We start from the raw sequence: 16,324 nt of genomic DNA, 5'->3' as shown, positions 1-16,324 counted from the left end.
AAATCTGATAAAGTAGGCTGGACTGACCATTCAAAGGCCAGCTCAGTCTGTTCTTTGCCTGGGCCCAGCTAAGTAAAAACCAAACAAAACCCCAGTGCCGGGACAGAATGGTGTTAGATATGGAGCAGAGGCCATAGAGAGAGTTTTACTCTCCAAGTTTCTTATAAAAGTACAAGTTGTCTTGTAAAGTCAGACTCTTCCCTGAGGACTTACACAGCCCTGCCCTTCAGTGAAGGAAGGGCATTGACTCCCTGATGACATGGGCTGGACTTGGAAGGGGCACATGGAAGCTTCTGGCCCCACTGGATGCCACTTACACCTTTGTTTACGTTTCCCCACCAGTCCGAAGCTCAGCTAGATGACAACCTATTCCATTCAGCCAGAAAGGTAGTTAAAAATCCAACATAGTGTATAACACTCCAGTTTATCTGGTGTCCCCAATCTGTCAGTGTAGGGCTCTGATGAGCAAAGGTTGTATTCATAAAGCACTTGTAGAAATGAGCCTCTGTCCGTCCATGACACAAGACAGGGAGGGGTGTCCGCATGAGTGCTTAAAGGAGGTGAGTGTCCCCACATGCTCTTTGTTGGTCACAAAGATGAGCCGTAACGGCTTGGGGGGGTGGGGGGGCGCACCTGCCCCCCAGCGCGTCAGGCCTGTCTCGGGAGAACGGGTGTCTGGCTGCATGTGGGGGTTCTGCCCGTGGGCACACAGCTGTCAGAGTTTGTCTAGATGCCTGTTTCTCACTTCGCACATGTTGTACCTTGCAGATACTGGGTTACTTTGACTATGCTTTCACAGCCATCTTTACTGTTGAAATCCTGTTAAAGGTAATGGCGTTTTCATTGATCCTCACCTATTCTAAAGCACCCGTAGCAATAATAGTTGCACTTCTCTGTTTACCTTCCAGATGCTAGGTTATGCAGATTATGTCTTCACTGGTACTTTTGCATTTGAGATCATTTTAAAGGTAACAGGTCCCACAGCCGTGTGTCTAAGGGGCCTGCTCCTGTGGGACACACGGCAAAGAAGCGTGAAGTGCTTTTGACTATTTTTATTTTTTGCCTTCTGTGATCAAGCTACACTTTTTTTTTTTTAACCAAAGGATTTTTTTTCCCTGTAACCATTCAACTTGTTTTTGCTGTTTCTTTCTAACCTTTAAATGCATGTAGGAGCTACTTTACCTTCATAATAGTGACTGGAAATGATTTTGCTCCTTTTTAAATATATCCTCTGAAATTTGTCGTCTGATAACAGATACATCACTCTGTGTGAGCCTTCTTCCACCTTTCCTGACCTCAAAGTCAGAGGAGAAGCATTTATCCTACGAAGGGAATGTATCTCTTTTCATTTCTTTGACTGAATTGTTTTCAGTGGCCCGGAATAGTAACACACTATTTTCTTGCAATGGGATTTGCAAGATAACCCGGGTCTATTTGTGTTAAGATATTTTATATCTGTTTTAATGGATGGGCTTACATTTATGCAAACAAAAGGAGCACCCTTGGGACGGGGCGCCCTAAATGTACGGCCCATGCATGAGCTCACACTTCCATTACTGCATGTGGTTTGTGGCCTGAGTGTGAAGACCCCCTGGGCGAGCTCATTTCCTGTGCATTCAGAGGTCTGGAGACCCTCAGCAGACAGCCCAGAATCCCCCTCACCTGCTAAGTGGCATGGGGGCATTGCCATACCAGGACAGCGTGACCCGTGACAACTGTCAGAGCAATCGTCTCCTAGTGGGGAGACAACCTGGGAGATTTTCACCACAATTGTCTTTAAACCATTTTTTTATGTGTGCATCTCAGGGGGGAAAATGTATTTTATGTTACGCTCCTGTGGAACTTGGGCTCTTTACAAAAGCTTTTATAAAATGAAACCTCGCTGAACTTTGCCAGGGAATGGGGCACTTAGAGTTACTTTCTTTTTTTGTTTTATGAAAGCATCAGCACAAAACCAAGCAACCTCTGTTTAAACCTTTGTTAAAAATCTAAAAATACACATTCACTTTCCTGCCTTTAAGCCATCAGCTGTGGCTGACAGTTCCCCCCTCAATGAGAAGCCCGCCGGGTTAGCGATTCTAGCAGCGTCACCACGGGGAGGCGCACAGACACACCATGCACGGGGCTTGGGGGTCAAGGACGCTCACCCCGCCCCTACGTGATCCCAAGCTGCCCTTTTTTTGTGATTTGCCTTCTCCTCAGACTGAATGGGGGACACGTTCCACTTAGTCTCTGAGCTTGCTTCACCGAGGTTTTATTTTACTGTCCGCACTTTTTAGTGGTTAAAGAAATATAGTTATCCTCGGGCTTTGGGGCAAATGAGATATGGGGTTATTTAAAAGAAATTAAAAACAACTACTGCTTTTAAATTTCTGCGTATTTGCCTCAGTGACTTAAATCTTCCATGTGATTCTTCATTTTAAAGACGTGTTAGAGGGTGGAAAACAAGCTTAAAACCAGAAGGCTTCAGAGAAGGCAGACTCGCCGAGAAGCATCCAGCTTCAGGCGCGGAGGTTCCTGCCAGCCGTGGGAAGGCCGGGGAGGCTCTGAGGATTCGGTTGAATCGTATGAAATTGCCGTTTTTGTCGGTCAAGAACGGTGGCATGTTGGCTATTTCGTATGGCTCAATGTGATGGTTTCCCGACTCTGGCCCTCCTGTCCTGGACTCACCTGAGCCTTCTCCACCTTTTTTTTTTTTTTTAATCACAGTGAACTTGACGTACTTTGCTGTTTTTACCCTGAGAACTTCCTCACTAAACTCCTTTTGCATCGCCAGTAGGCACCTTTCCGGAGCACCTGGGGTGCGGGCTCCGGGTACACGTAGCACGGGACTCTAGGGCAGGGCGACTGCCCAGGCGAGAGGCCTGTGCCGGCTTCCTGGCCATCCCTTGCATGTGCTGGAGTCACTGGACTTGGAGGCACCGTTTAAACTGGGTGTCTCGCTGAGGACCATTAGCAGCAGGCAGGGGTCAACCCCATTAAAACAGTGCAAGTCTCTGAACAGAGCCTGAGAGCACTGGGCTCCAGCGCTTTCGCTAGCCCCATTGAAAGGCACGCTGGGGTGACAGAGGCTCTCCCGGGGTCCCAGGGGCCAGAGCGGGTGTGCTGTGGGGCAGCCGAGTTTTCTGGGCCGCGATGACGTCCTGACGAGCAGGGCCATGCAGACCCTTCTGGGACAGGCTCTTTGCACCTGCCCATGCTGGATTCCTACACGCAGTTTGCCATCGCTGGTACGGAGTCCAGACTGGTCTCTTCTTTGGAAATGGATCTGAAATCAGCTGCCCCTTTTCCATTTTTGAACAAATATTCGGTTGCTCAGCCCTGGTTTACATTTCTGACTTCTTAATGCATGCTTGTTAATAAAGTCATACTTTCCTCAAGGTTTTGTAAAGAGCCCAGGTTTCTTTTCTTCTGAAAGGAAAACAAATCCGTAAATCACTCATGATTCTGTTTATAGATGGCGACGTTTGGAGCTTTCCTCCACAAAGGGGCTTTCTGCAGGAATTACTTCAATCTGCTGGATATGCTGGTTGTTGGGGTGTCCCTGGTATCATTTGGGATCCAGTAAGTATCCTGGGGTGGGGGTGGGGGTGGGAGCGGGAGCGCAAGGCTGTCGGGCAGGATGGTTAACGTGAGGGATTTTAACGTAATTCATAAAGGCTGGGCATCATTTCAACAATTACATTTAGTTATCTGGGAAACCCTGATGCGCACGCTGGAAAGCATTGGGACAGTTCACACCGCCCCCTGCCAGGTCAGGCTTATTACTCTCTGTGATACTGGCTTTCAACAGAGAAGTCCCGACTGGGACAGAAGGAAGCCAGGTTCTAGTTCGGGTTCGTCCAGGACCTCAGTTCTCCTATGGGGGTGGGGCGTTCCGGGGATACTTGTCAGCTTGGCTATCAAAGGCTTCCCCCCTCGATCTCCAGGATATACCAGCTGCCATGATCCCTTCCTCTTGGCTTCTACAGTTTTCAGCGAGGAGGGGGTGAAGGCTACAAGTTAGGGCCCTAGGGGTGCCCCAGCAGCTCGCTGCCTGCCAACTCTCCCCCCTGGCTTTCCTGCTGATCGTTAAGCACCTGCGCTCAGGTGCTGGCCATCAATACCCCATATGAGAACACATGCTCACCTACGACCTCTGAGCTCAAGTTCCACGGAGAAGCTGCATCCCCCTCGGAAGACCAAGGACCCCTGCCTGAGACAGCCCTCTCTGTTTGTCCTCACCTCCCACCTGCCCAGAGGGAGGGAGCCCGGAGTTGCAACTGGAGGGGATGTTCTTACAGCGTCTTTGCAGCTCCCATAAATTCCCAGCTGCGCCTGCCCTCTCCCCCTGCAGCCCTTGCCATGTGCTCCAGGCACCTGCGGGGCCCGGTCAGCTGCAGTCTCCCGCCGGGGGCTTTCCTAGTGCTGCTTCCTCTGCCTGGAGCTCCTTCCCCCTTAGTCTAGCTAACTGCCCCCGCCCCCCACCCGGGGCTCCCCTGGCTACCACCTCCCAGGCTCCCCTAACATGTGCTCTCCTGGCAGCTCCTCCTGCATCCCCTCCATTGTCCCTTCCCCACACAGGGGGTGACTGCGTCTCTCCCACCCAACAGCGAACTCCTCAGAGGCTGGAGAAGCCCCACACAGAGCAGGTCTCCCAACTTAGAAAGCAAAACCCACCCAACAATATCACAGCCTAAAAGCCAAATACTACCTACCATTTACATGGAGTGAAAAGAGCAAAGCGAATTCCTAAGTTGTGCCTCTGCAGCCTTAGTGGGCGGCCAGGTGAGGGCCTCTGGGAGTGCCCAACGGCCTGGGCCAGGAAGGGCTCCGGAGTGTGGACAGGACGGAGAAGGATCCGCGCGTTGTGTGTGTGTGCGTGCGTGCGTGTGTCTCACAGCGGGAGGTGAGCTCAGCTCCACACGGGCAGTGGTCCTGCAGTGAAGGCCACCTGAAGTAACTTCAGAGTGTTTATCTGACTGTCAGACACTCTGCCTGCCTTCTGTGCTCTTTCCTAGATCCAGTGCCATCTCCGTTGTCAAGATTCTGAGGGTCTTAAGGGTCCTGCGGCCACTCAGGGCGATCAACAGAGCGAAAGGACTTAAGGTTTGGATTTCTGCCCTCCTGGCCGGTCTGCTTTGGTTGGGGCCAGTGCTGGGCTGAGGCTCGATGGGTTTTACGTGGCTGTACATTTGGAAAGGACATTTCTAACCAGCCACACTGCCCCTGGCTAGTGCTGAAAGCATTTGACAACTGATTATCTTTGTTAATTTATTTTTCTTCATATGATTACTGTTTATTATTTTTAAAGATTATTAATGTTTATATCATTTATATTATAATATTTTCTTGGGTTTATTTTGGTCTTTATTCTCAGGCAGGTTGTGTAAAAGGTCTGAGATTTTGCATTTCCCCGAGTCTGTTTATGGGGGCTGGGGTCCGTGTGGACCTGTGTGCCAGGCAGTGCTGTACCCACAGCGTTTCTTCAGACTAAACCACTTTGGAGGAGACCAGGGAGGGGCTGGTCTACAGGGGTGCTTCTCCTAGGTGGCCACGATACACCTGGGGTAACTCCCCACAGATAACTACCCGAAAAACAAGTGCAAGGGAATGCAAAGTTAGAAAAGCATATAAAAATGCACGTAAATGTAGAAAACCTTGGCTGGTGTTAGCTCACCCCGAGGCAGGTAACGCTCCTCCGCCTTCCCCCGGCTGTCTCTCCCCAGCACGTGGTCCAGTGCGTCTTCGTGGCCATCCGGACCATCGGCAACATCATGATCGTCACCACCCTTCTCCAGTTCATGTTCGCCTGCATCGGGGTCCAGTTGTTCAAGGTACGGGGAACGCGCCTTCTGCCATGAAGCCCAGCTGACCGCTTTGCAGGGAGCCTGCATTTGACTGCCTGTCTGTTTTATACGTAGGGAAAGTTCTATCGCTGTACAGACGAAGCCAAAAGTAACCCCGAAGAGTGCAGGTGAGTGTCCTGAGTGTACACTAAATGCAATTCAATGGCATTTAGTACAGTCACATTGTGGTACAAGCATGGCCTTGGTCTAGGTCCCAACCTTCGTCACCCCCAAAAGACTAGATAGATGGCTTTTGATATTTGCCATGGAATCTCTAAGTGGGGGGAGGGAGTGCATTAAAACCTAAAATAACGATTATGAAATGCCCCAGGGAGTCCCTCTCTCCAGCTGCATGGGTAATTTTTCCCCAAACCAGATCTCTGAAACTCAACTCCCTGGCATTTGGGAGCTGGCTAGCCCCTTCTGACAGGTTCTCTGGGCTACCTTTCTCCCCTTGCTCATGGCACCCACATTTGGGGCATATTTTTATTCACAAGAGGGGACAGGGGAGAGACAAGGTGGGAAACACCTGTATCTCTTATCCCAAGACATCCAGAAGAATATGAAGGCAGGCATGAAACCAGTGCCCAGAGTTGTAAGACTGTGCGGGAGTCCGCGTTTCCCCATCCTTTGGGGATGGCACCACTGAGGTCTGGCTGCGTGCACTGCTCGCGTGTGTTTGGGGTTTCTTCCCAACAGAAGGTGCAGTCAGAGCGAGCCAGCTGCACTGTGACTGGTTATGCACCTCCAGGGCCGCCATCTGTGCAGGCTGGGGGGTGGGGGGCACCCCCTGCAGTTGAGCGGCATAGCAGCAGGCGGAAGACCCCTTCTCTTCTCTTGCTAAGCCTCTTCTTCCCCATCTGTGACATAAAGACATCGGCCCCTTCCCAGAAATGAAATTTAGTGACAAATATTGTGGACCAAAAGTTATAGAATTATTTTAGAAAGAAAACTGGGAATATTGTTAGTACAAAGCGAAGGAATTTGATAACAACCAAAATGTAGTTAAGAGGATACCTGGGCGTGTTTCCCAGAGTCCAGAATTCTCCAGGCCAGAGGTTCAGATCCTTCAGTAATGTATGCTTCGAGCCCGTTGTATATGAGAGGTGTTTATCGTTTAGTAGGTCTCATTTGTTACCAGGCGTATGCTTGCTGTTTGCCTAGTCATTCTGGAGTCTGCTCATTAAACTAGTAGGTACTCGATGATTATTGGAAACTTAGAGGAGATTAAATGCAGGGCAAGAGGAGGACAGGCTCACACAGTGCTCAGTAGTGGGGCCTGGAGGGCAGGCTGAGCTTGACAGACCCTGGACGTGGGCTTGGGGCAGCTGTGACTGATTTCATGTCAAGCCAGGACGACCCACACTTCCTTTCCTCTCTAGGGGGCTTTTCATCCTCTACAAGGATGGGGATGTTGATAACCCTGTGGTCCGTGAGAGGATCTGGCAAAATAGCGATTTCAACTTCGACAACGTCCTGTCTGCTATGATGGCGCTGTTCACGGTCTCCACGTTTGAGGGCTGGCCTGCGTAAGTATAGAGAACATCTTAAGAGTGTCCCAAGCCATCCATCCATCCATCCATCCATCCATCCATCCATCCATCCATCCATTAATTCATCCCATCATTCATTCCTAGTTCTAACATGTGCCAGACATGGATGGCTGCCACTGTGCCAGGTCTTTCACAGACCCACACACTTGCTCATTCATAAAAGGTGCTTCTGGTACCAGCCCCCTGCACTGTGGAAGAAACGGTTGTCTTGACATGTTCCTTCAGGGCCCAAACCTAGTCAGAGTCTCAGGTAGTTAGACCAGGCAGGAAGGTCTGTCTCATCAGAGATGTGCAAAATAGGGTTCTGAAGAATGGCTAGGATTTTGATGGGTAAAGCTAAAAAATAAAAAATAAAAAAAAAAAAAATCCAGGAAGAAGGGAAAAGGCAGAATACAAAAGGAAAGTCTGTTGTGCCTTTGTTACTCTGTGCTCTGTTGCCCACACCCACTCCTGCCACCCGAACGTACATACATATGCGGAGTCCCGATGCCAAGTCGCCATGCCCAGAGGAACTGCCAGAGGTGGACGGGCTGGTTCTCTGGGGCTGGCAGAACTCTCTGGATGCATGGGAGTGTCAGAGTTACTGACAGGAGATCCTGTGGAGTGCGAGGACAGTTGGGTGGGGTTGGTTCATTAGGGCATTGGTCTGGGGAGCAGAGAGACGGGAGTGAGCCCCTTCACTGCGGGGGAGGCACTGGATGCAGCCTTGGGTATTCAACAGTGTGCTTTAATCAGGGTGGCAGCCGAGGGGAAACCAGTGGACTTGGGCCTTGGCGCTCGGAGCAGCTGGGCTCACCTCCTGGCTCTGCCCCTGGGGAGTGTGACTTTGGTCACTTAGCTCCCTCTCTGAGCTTCCCTATGATGAGGACAACTGTAACGTCTGCCTTTCCAGATAGATGGGAAAGTGGCTAGCACAGTGCACCGTGGGGTGGGTGCCTTGGCAGTGCTAAATCTACATCAACATGGGGATAAATTTAACTTGGAGGTGTTACAGTACCCCCCCACCCCCGTTGAGAGTTCTGCTTAGTGTATATTTAACTCTGTGTATATTTCAGTTTGGGGAACCTCTCTCGGTTCTTTGGAAATCCCAGGTTGCTTGCTTATTCTCTTCGTTGGCATATGTACAGTTTTCAGTTCCACCAGCATCTTACATGTGATGTCCTTCCTCTCCCCAGGAGAAAGGAGCATTGTTGAATAGCCAAGAGATCTTTTGTTTTTCAGCCCTCAAAACATCAGCCACCAAATGTATCTCAGGTGTTCCCTCCTCGGGGCGCTGGGCCAGCTGGGTCTAATGCCAGCCATGGAGGGAGCCTTGGAGACCTGTGTGTGTGTGTGTGTCCGTCCGTCCGTCCGTCCGTCTGTTTGGGGGCCATGGGGGGCTCCCGGGGAGGGCTCTGACAGTCAAGGCCCACGGAAGGCGTCGGAAGAGGCACACGGTTGGCTGCTTGGGCTGAGTGGCTGGCAAGGCTCACCTGGTCCTCCTGTTCTCCAGGTTGCTGTATAAAGCCATCGACTCGAGCGGAGAGAACGTGGGCCCTGTCTACAACTACCGAGTGGAGATCTCCATCTTCTTCATCATCTACATCATCATCGTGGCTTTCTTCATGATGAACATCTTTGTGGGCTTTGTCATCGTCACGTTTCAGGAGCAGGGAGAGAAAGAGTATAAGAACTGTGAGCTGGACAAAAATCAGGTTAAAGTCACACACTGTTTGGGCTTCTGTCCCGTGAGCACGAGAGGAGTGGCTTGTCTTTTGCCAGCTTCCTCCATGCCCAGAGAAGAGCGTGCACCTGCTGGCTGTCCCCGGGGCTCAGGCCCTGTTCACAGCACCCTCTCGGCCAGTTGGAGCCCTTGCTGGGAAGAATGAGCTTCCCAGATACAGGCTAGGGCTTGTCATCGTGAAATCCACCCCACCCTGCAGAGGAGAAGTCAAAGAATGCTTAGGCCACCTTCCGCACGTGTGACCGGCTAGTGATGGCTCAGGATCTTGGCAGGGGATGTGGCCAAGGGCCGGAAAGGACCCACTGCCCCTCCCACAGTGTGTACGGGGGATCGCATCCGATCTCCTCAACCTCGGCACTACTGACATTTTAGGCTAGATCATTCTTCGTTTGCTTTTGTAGGATGTTTAGTAGAATCTCTTGCCCTGTACCCCCTCGATTCCAGTAGCAACCCACCGCCCTGGGTTTTGTCAACCAGAAGACCTCTCCAGACATTGCTCAATGTCCCCTGCTTGAGAACCATTGACTTAGGGAGAAGTAACCTATCCCACTGCAGCGAAAGTTACTAACTTTAAACCTGGGTCTAAGATTGCCCTGGAGTCACTCCTTCATCATCGACTCCCTTGTTTGAGCCAATCTAAGAGCAGCCGGGACCTCTGGCTCTGATTGCATGAGGATGTGAGGGGGTCAGGAGACGTGCTCCTCTCTGGGCTTGTTCCGTTCCCTCTAGATAGAGAGCACAGGAGTTGCTATGAGAGGTCCCTTCCAGCCCTAAAAGATGGCGAGGTAGAGAGTCTGCTCTGGGAGTTCCCCTGGGCCCTGGTCGGTAGCACCCCTGTTTGATGATGACATAAGGAGTGGGGGTCATCTGCAAGCCTGGGCTTCCTGAGGGGAAGTGGCTGTGGTGAGGTGGTCTGTCTTGGGCTGCAGCTGTGCCCACTGGGGCGGTGAGGACAGGGCCAGCTGGGTTTGTAGGACGATGTTGCTTTGAGTTGTCAGGGCACCCCTTCAGAGGCCATCAATTATGGTCAGCGGGAAGCCTGGTGCAGCTCTTCATCATCCCCCACCCCCCCTACCTCCCAGCCCCCGGAAGAAGAATATCAGGGCAAGGTCCAGGCCGGCCAGGTAGCAGAGCCAGAGCTGCCATTGTGTCATCTCTTGAGGTCCAGAACAGGTTCGAATTGAGGGGTCCCTGGACTCAGTGTGTGAGGTCACAGCAGGGCCAGATCCTGGACAGAGGGAGCCTGTCTGAAGTCAGAAGCCAGGGTCAAAGCAGGAGAATGGGAGTAGGTCTGGGTCTAGGAGCAAGTGGGGAAGTTGGCTGAGCCGAAAGGGCTGGAGGCTCCCTCTGGGCTGCAAAGAGTAGACCCAGTCTCAGCCCCAGAGTGAGTGGGAAGGACAGTGCTCTGGCCGTCATTACTGCTCCTGAGTCTCAGAAGGCCCCAGGGAGACACACGCTAGTTAGCCGTTAGACGCATGTGGTTAATACGGTCTGGCTCCCGAGAGGTGTCTCGTGTGCATCGGGTCTCAGGGAGTGAGACCAGGCCCTTGGGCTCTGGAGGATTTCTGCGCCTCTTGCTCCCGGGCTGCCTTTCCTCGAGGCGGCCCCGGGCAGAACTGCAGGCGTGACACACCAGCATGGAGGAAAGGCAGGCACGAGGCCTGGGCAGGCCTCACTCCTCTGCTTCTGCCCACAGGACCTCAGGCGAGGCACTTCCCAGTCTGGACCTCTGTTTAAATCAGGAAAATGGAAGCACGCTGGGTGCCCCGCTTAAGCCCCCACCCCCGGGGGGCCGTGAGGAGCCAATGAGGCGGCGGAGCTGGGGCCCGTGGCCGGCGACGCGGTGTGATGCCCGTGGGGGTGACTGTAGTGGTTTCCCCTGGTCCGTAGTCTGTCGCGGTGGGTGTGCGTCGGCCCTTTCAGAGCGGACGAGACCGGTGTCCTCCCGCCACGGATGTGCTCAGGACCCCTCCTTGCTCTTTTCTGCCGTTGCAGCGCCAGTGTGTTGAATACGCCTTGAAAGCACGTCCCCTGCGGAGATACATTCCCAAAAACCCCTACCAGTACAAGTTCTGGTACGTGGTGAACTCCTCGCCTTTCGAATACATGATGTTTGTCCTCATCATGCTCAACACACTCTGCTTGGCCATGCAGGTAAAAATGGAGACGGCCGCGGGGGTCGCGTCTGGGCCTTCTGCGCAGCCCCTGCCGCAGATTCTGGGGCAGGGTGCCGCCCCCTCACAAGAGAATGGGTGTGATTTTCTGATGAGTCTGGGCTGTAGTTTGGCCAGAGTCCCATCCTGGCTAACAGTCCTCACGGCAGGCGTCGGAGATGGCTCTTTTGTTCTAAGAGACTGTCTGTACAGCGTGACCATAGGTAACATTTCCCTGCGGCCTGAGCCTGGCATCCAATCCTATAGACACTTCCCGTGGGCCCCCTGAGGCCAGGGAGCATTTAAGGACTAAAAGCTCGGTCCGTGTGGAGTGGGGCAGACGGGCGTTGCAATCCTGCCTTTACTCCTTACCAGCCGGGCCATCTTGACAGGGCAATTTCAGTCCCCTGAGCCTTGCTTTCTTCATTGGCAAAATGGGAAATCTATCACACCTATGCCAGAGGTAAGGTTTGCACTGGATAATTCACGTCAGGCACTTGGCGCTAGGCCCATCACAGAGCGAACACCCAATGTTGAAACACAAAACATAAGTCACCTTCCTGTCTTCAAGGAGCTCTTGGAGTAGTGAGAATGGTGGTGGAGAATCTTCCAGCTGGTGAAGTAGAGTTTAGCCTGCGTTACGGCTACTTCTTGCTACCCTGGCACCAAGGCATATGACTCCCGTCAGTTGGCCGAATTCGTATTGACAGTGGGCATTTCCATCAGTCATACTGTCAAGTAGATACTAGGACAAAAGCAAAGGCCAAGGTTTCGATCCACTTTCTACACTGACTTTAAGAACTTAAGTAAATCAAACCAACTCCCAGTGCTGCCTAGAAAATGGGTCCAAAAGCCACCAGAGATACATTCTCTGGCATGTCTTTTAAATTTAAGAAGTCTTCATGAATGAGCAGGATCCCGTGTTGATGTAGGGAAGAGGCGTGAGGTCGAGATGTCATTGCCTTTTATTGAATGTGGACCTCAATGGCATCAGATTTATCCCCAGCCAAATCCTGTCTTTAGTCGTAGGCATCTAGGTGGGTTCTGCCTCGTGCCTGGGTCAAGGCCCTGAATAGAAACCCTGCTGGGAGGAAGGGTGGGTTCCCTTCATCCTGAGCAGAGGAAATGAATGTCTTTCCCCTTCATCTTCCAATCATCCTCATTCGTCCAGGCCCCCCTGTGCTTTGTGGTGAGTTAACCACGTGCCGTTGGAACCCGTGGAGGGTTGCCTCCATGTCCAAGCAGAGGGTGGAGGTCTGCAGGGGGCCGGGGAGCCTCCTTTCGTGAGGCTGGCTGGGCCGGGCCTCTGAGAACCTTTCCTCTGACTTTGTCCACAGCACTACGAGCAGTCCAAGATGTTCAACGACGCCATGGACATTCTGAACATGGTCTTCACTGGGGTGTTCACCGTCGAGATGGTTTTGAAAGTCATCGCGTTTAAACCTAAGGTGAGTCTCTGAACCCACTTCTCAAAGGCTGTTGCTGAATCACCCCAGAGAAGCACACGCTTCCTGTTCGTCTCGCGTTACCCAGTGATGCTGATAACTGGGTTATCACCTGAGAACGTTAAAATCTGATTAGGGCATCTGGGTACACATGGAAAAACAAAACTACAGAACAAAAGCTCATGAAAAGAATTCTGAGAAAAAGAAGAAGGTGGGACAGAATTGGGAATTTATAGAATGGAGATGGTTTTGAAACTGGATTTTCTGCCTCTAGAATAGCCCATCCTGCTCTCTCAGGGAAACTGGCCTCGTTGCTCAAGCATGAGGGAAACTGCTGTAACAGAACCCATCAGAAAGAACGTAGCCTTGATTTTACTCTTAGGTTTCCAGGAGAAAGACCTTGGTTTTCCTTGTTCGGGGTCTACAGCTGCTTTTTCACCTTTTATGGAAAGTCCTACCCATTGGGGAGCTCTTACTGTTTATTTGACTTAGAAAAATGTCACTTGACTTTAAGACAAAACAAGACACGAAATTTATTAAACGCTGTTGGGCTAGGCAGCCTATGGTGTCGCCTTTGGGAGGGAGCGGGTCCAGCCCCACGGTTGTCCGTGTCTGTGGTCGAAGAGGCTGACAGCACAGTGTCGAAGAGCATGCCCAACTCGGGATCCAAATCCCTACTCCCCACTTGCTAACACGAGTGTATTCCCTAACAGCTCTGTGCTGGGTTTTCCTCACCCGTAAAACGAGGACAGTAGCAGTCCTGTTTCCCAAGGTGGTTGTGAGGGGTAAAGAATCACTATCTGTGCCATGCTTAGCAGAGTGCCTGGCACGTAGTGACGTGCCGCGGACACGTCAGTACTGTTACTGTGACCGCCACCACCATCATCGTCAAGTCATGACACCCCCTCGCTCTAAAACTGTAGACAGAGGAGCAAATCCAGGCTGAGCTGGGGGACATTTGACTCTCAGCCTCTTTGCTAGCAAAGCCCCCAAACTCTCAGTATGAGGCAGTGACAGAATCCGGGGACCCGGTTGTTGGTTCGTCTGTGCGTAAGGCATCTGGATTATGATATGATGGTTTCGCATACTCCATGTTTCCATGGACTTCTAATCCAAAACTGTTCCTTTCTTTAATTTGAATTAATTTTTATGCAATCTTTATCAGATCTTTGTGGACCAAAAAGAAAGGACACTTGTAAGTGGTCACTTGGGGTGATTGCAGTGGGGTCAAACTTGGCACCTTATGCATGGCCAGATGTTATTTTACTGTGACTTGTCCATATCTACATACATACACATCTCCTCCTTTTCCAAATTCATCTTAATTTCCTTTGAGATTTTTGGTTTGCTTCCCTGTCACCTTTACTTCTCTAAACAATATTTGTCTGGATTGATGAAAAAGGTTGTCAAGTAAGAACATCAAAAGGACTTGAGAGAGACAGTGCGGAACCTCTCCACGGAATGTTTCTAGATCCCCTTGTCATGTCTTCCCTTGCCTGGTGATTAAGCTCTGAAATGTTTCAGAGCTTGCTCTGGGCCGAAGAGAAGGCACACTCGCCCACGGCATGTGTGTGTGAGAGTGCATGTGTGTCCGTATGCAAACGCGCCCCCGCCAGCGGGCCAGTGCACCCGAGGGCTCGTACACCCCTCTGCCCAGTAAACCACTGATATCAAACCTGGGAGGAGGGTTTGGTGGCATGTGATCAGACTGGTGATATCAGGAGGGAAATGAGTAGCTAATTTTTAATCAGTACTGATTAATCAGAGTTTTAAAATGAGTGATTTCCGCTAGAATTCGTGCTGCTTTGTTGTTTTACCCAGCAAGATGTTTCCGGAGCATGAAACAGCAATAGGAGCGTTCCCATGCTTGAGAGGAGCACTGTCTCCGCGTTCGCCGAAGCCGGGAGAGACAGGTTTTATGTGGAGGAGACGGGGAGAATCAGTTCCCTAAGAAACAAAGCCCTTCTTAAAATGCTTTTCCACTTTCCCTTGTTTTTCTCTTCTGGGTTGACAAAGCAAGCCCAGGGAGGGTAGGCTTTCACTGAGAAGCCCTCTCTCATCAGAGGGGCAGTCGGGCTACGGAGCAAGGTTACAGAGGCTGCCGAGGGAAGAATCTTCCAGGAGAAGCCCACGTGGGACAAAGGGCCACATGGGAACCTTTGGGTCTCATCTCAGGAAAGCCTTTGTCTCTGTGAGGAGTTTGTTACAGGGCCCTTTGGGGCAGTGTTATCCACAGCGAGGGCACACCTTCTAGGAAAACTTGCCAGCATCTGTCAGGAGAGATGGGGTTGCAGCTGTTCTGGGATACAGATACAGAAAGTGAAGTTGGACAAAATCCTTTCTGGTGGACGAGAAGGCACTGTGAGGGGGATGGGTTAAAAGAAGTCAGGAAACCTGACCATGGGGACTTCCGTATTCAAGAGCCCGCCGGAGAGGTGGGGTCTCCCAAGAGCACACATTTAGGGAGAAGTGGTTCGAAGACTCGGCAGGCCAGGTCACCCCGCCTCCATAAGCAGGGAGGGCTGAGATGGAGAGGCGGAGGTAGCAAACCCAGAGCCAGGAGCTGCTCTGGCTGGGGAGTCAGGCTCACTGCATGGGAAGAGCTGTTCTGAGCATTGGTTCTAGGCAAGAGCGCAAGGTGGCAAGAAGCCGAAGAGCAGAATTGGGGGAAAGCAAGCAGGCTGTTGAGTGTATTATATCTGCTCCCCAAGGGAAACCCCACCGTCTGGCATTGACCTTGCACACTCTGGATGGTACTTTTGACTTGGAGGTGCTTGTGCCATCCTAGGCTTTTAAAAGGGAGGCCCTAATTGAAGTAAGGTAAGCCTACTTCCCTGGCTTTTCCCTCCGGAACTCCCAGGGGAAGCCACTGGACGTCTCCAGTGAATTCTCTTGCTCCAAGGAGGGAGACTGAGGAAGAAGGGCCTTCCCCAAAGTACTGGCTGCTGCAGGAATAAAGAGCACTTCCAGTTTGGTGGGGCTCCGTCTTGGTGCTCCCAGATGTCACCTGCCTGTCCAGCATGTACCCGAGCCCAGGTTAGCTGCCTCGGCTGTGGGCTTTTCCCCAAAGAGCCACACTCTGTTCCCAGGTCTGCATTTTCATCTTGGTTCTACCTCGAAAATGGCTAATTTATACTCCTGGCCACTTGGGCTTGGGAAGAGTAGACGGTAGTTGGGTTTGGGGGAAGAGAAGAGTGTTTTGGCGCTGTTCTCCTCTGTCAGTGCAGAGCTGCTGCACGGTGGACACCGGCGTTTGGTGCCACCAGCCTCCTGGGATGGCATTCCCTGCCCCAGGGACCCTGGCCAAATACGGGCTCTTAAAGCCTTAGCAGTCTTTTCGGAGGACACCCTCCATCTCTTAGAAAGAACATTTGATAGTCTTTACAGTTCTACAGTGATCATGTCTATTTTAGGTGATTTATTTTAATGTCAAATAATACTTGAGGCCCAACATTCTTCTCCTTAGCTAGAACGTTGCGCCAGACCTCGTGGGCCCAGCCTGCGCCTTCGATGTCATGGTTTCTCGGGGTGCTCTCCTGGTCCCCTTCTCCCCTGGTAAATGCCTACAGGCCCAGAGCTTCTCCTGCCCCTCCGTTCCCTGAATAGCTAAGTCTCACCCCTC

At 51.6% G+C, this 16,324-nt stretch overlaps 1 protein-coding gene across 4 annotated transcripts in view; it reads left to right on the top strand.

Annotated features, from left to right (window-relative positions):
• Positions 1-16,324, top strand: part of CACNA1D (calcium voltage-gated channel subunit alpha1 D) — a 299,657-nt gene that overhangs the window by 227,710 nt on the left and 55,623 nt on the right. For all 4 annotated transcript variants that reach the window (XM_087866963.1, XM_087866962.1, XM_087866964.1 and 1 more), the window contains 9 exons: positions 769-828; positions 3,458-3,564; positions 5,001-5,088; positions 5,709-5,816; positions 5,904-5,956; positions 7,211-7,357; positions 8,874-9,075; positions 11,100-11,258; positions 12,595-12,705. In XM_087866963.1, the coding sequence (XP_087723089.1) occupies positions 769-828; positions 3,458-3,564; positions 5,001-5,088; positions 5,709-5,816; positions 5,904-5,956; positions 7,211-7,357; positions 8,874-9,075; positions 11,100-11,258; positions 12,595-12,705 (1,035 nt within the window). The remainder of the gene's footprint in view (positions 1-768; positions 829-3,457; positions 3,565-5,000; positions 5,089-5,708; positions 5,817-5,903; positions 5,957-7,210; positions 7,358-8,873; positions 9,076-11,099; positions 11,259-12,594; positions 12,706-16,324) is intronic.

The sequence above is a fragment of the Ursus americanus genome, chromosome 14 (genome assembly GCF_024610735.1).
Source record: "Ursus americanus isolate L20-20 chromosome 14, mUrsAme1.1.p, whole genome shotgun sequence".
NCBI classification, from domain to species: Eukaryota; Metazoa; Chordata; class Mammalia; order Carnivora; family Ursidae; genus Ursus; species Ursus americanus.
Note: the sequence above shows the minus strand (reverse complement) of the source record. Positions and strands in the feature narration are given on the sequence as shown.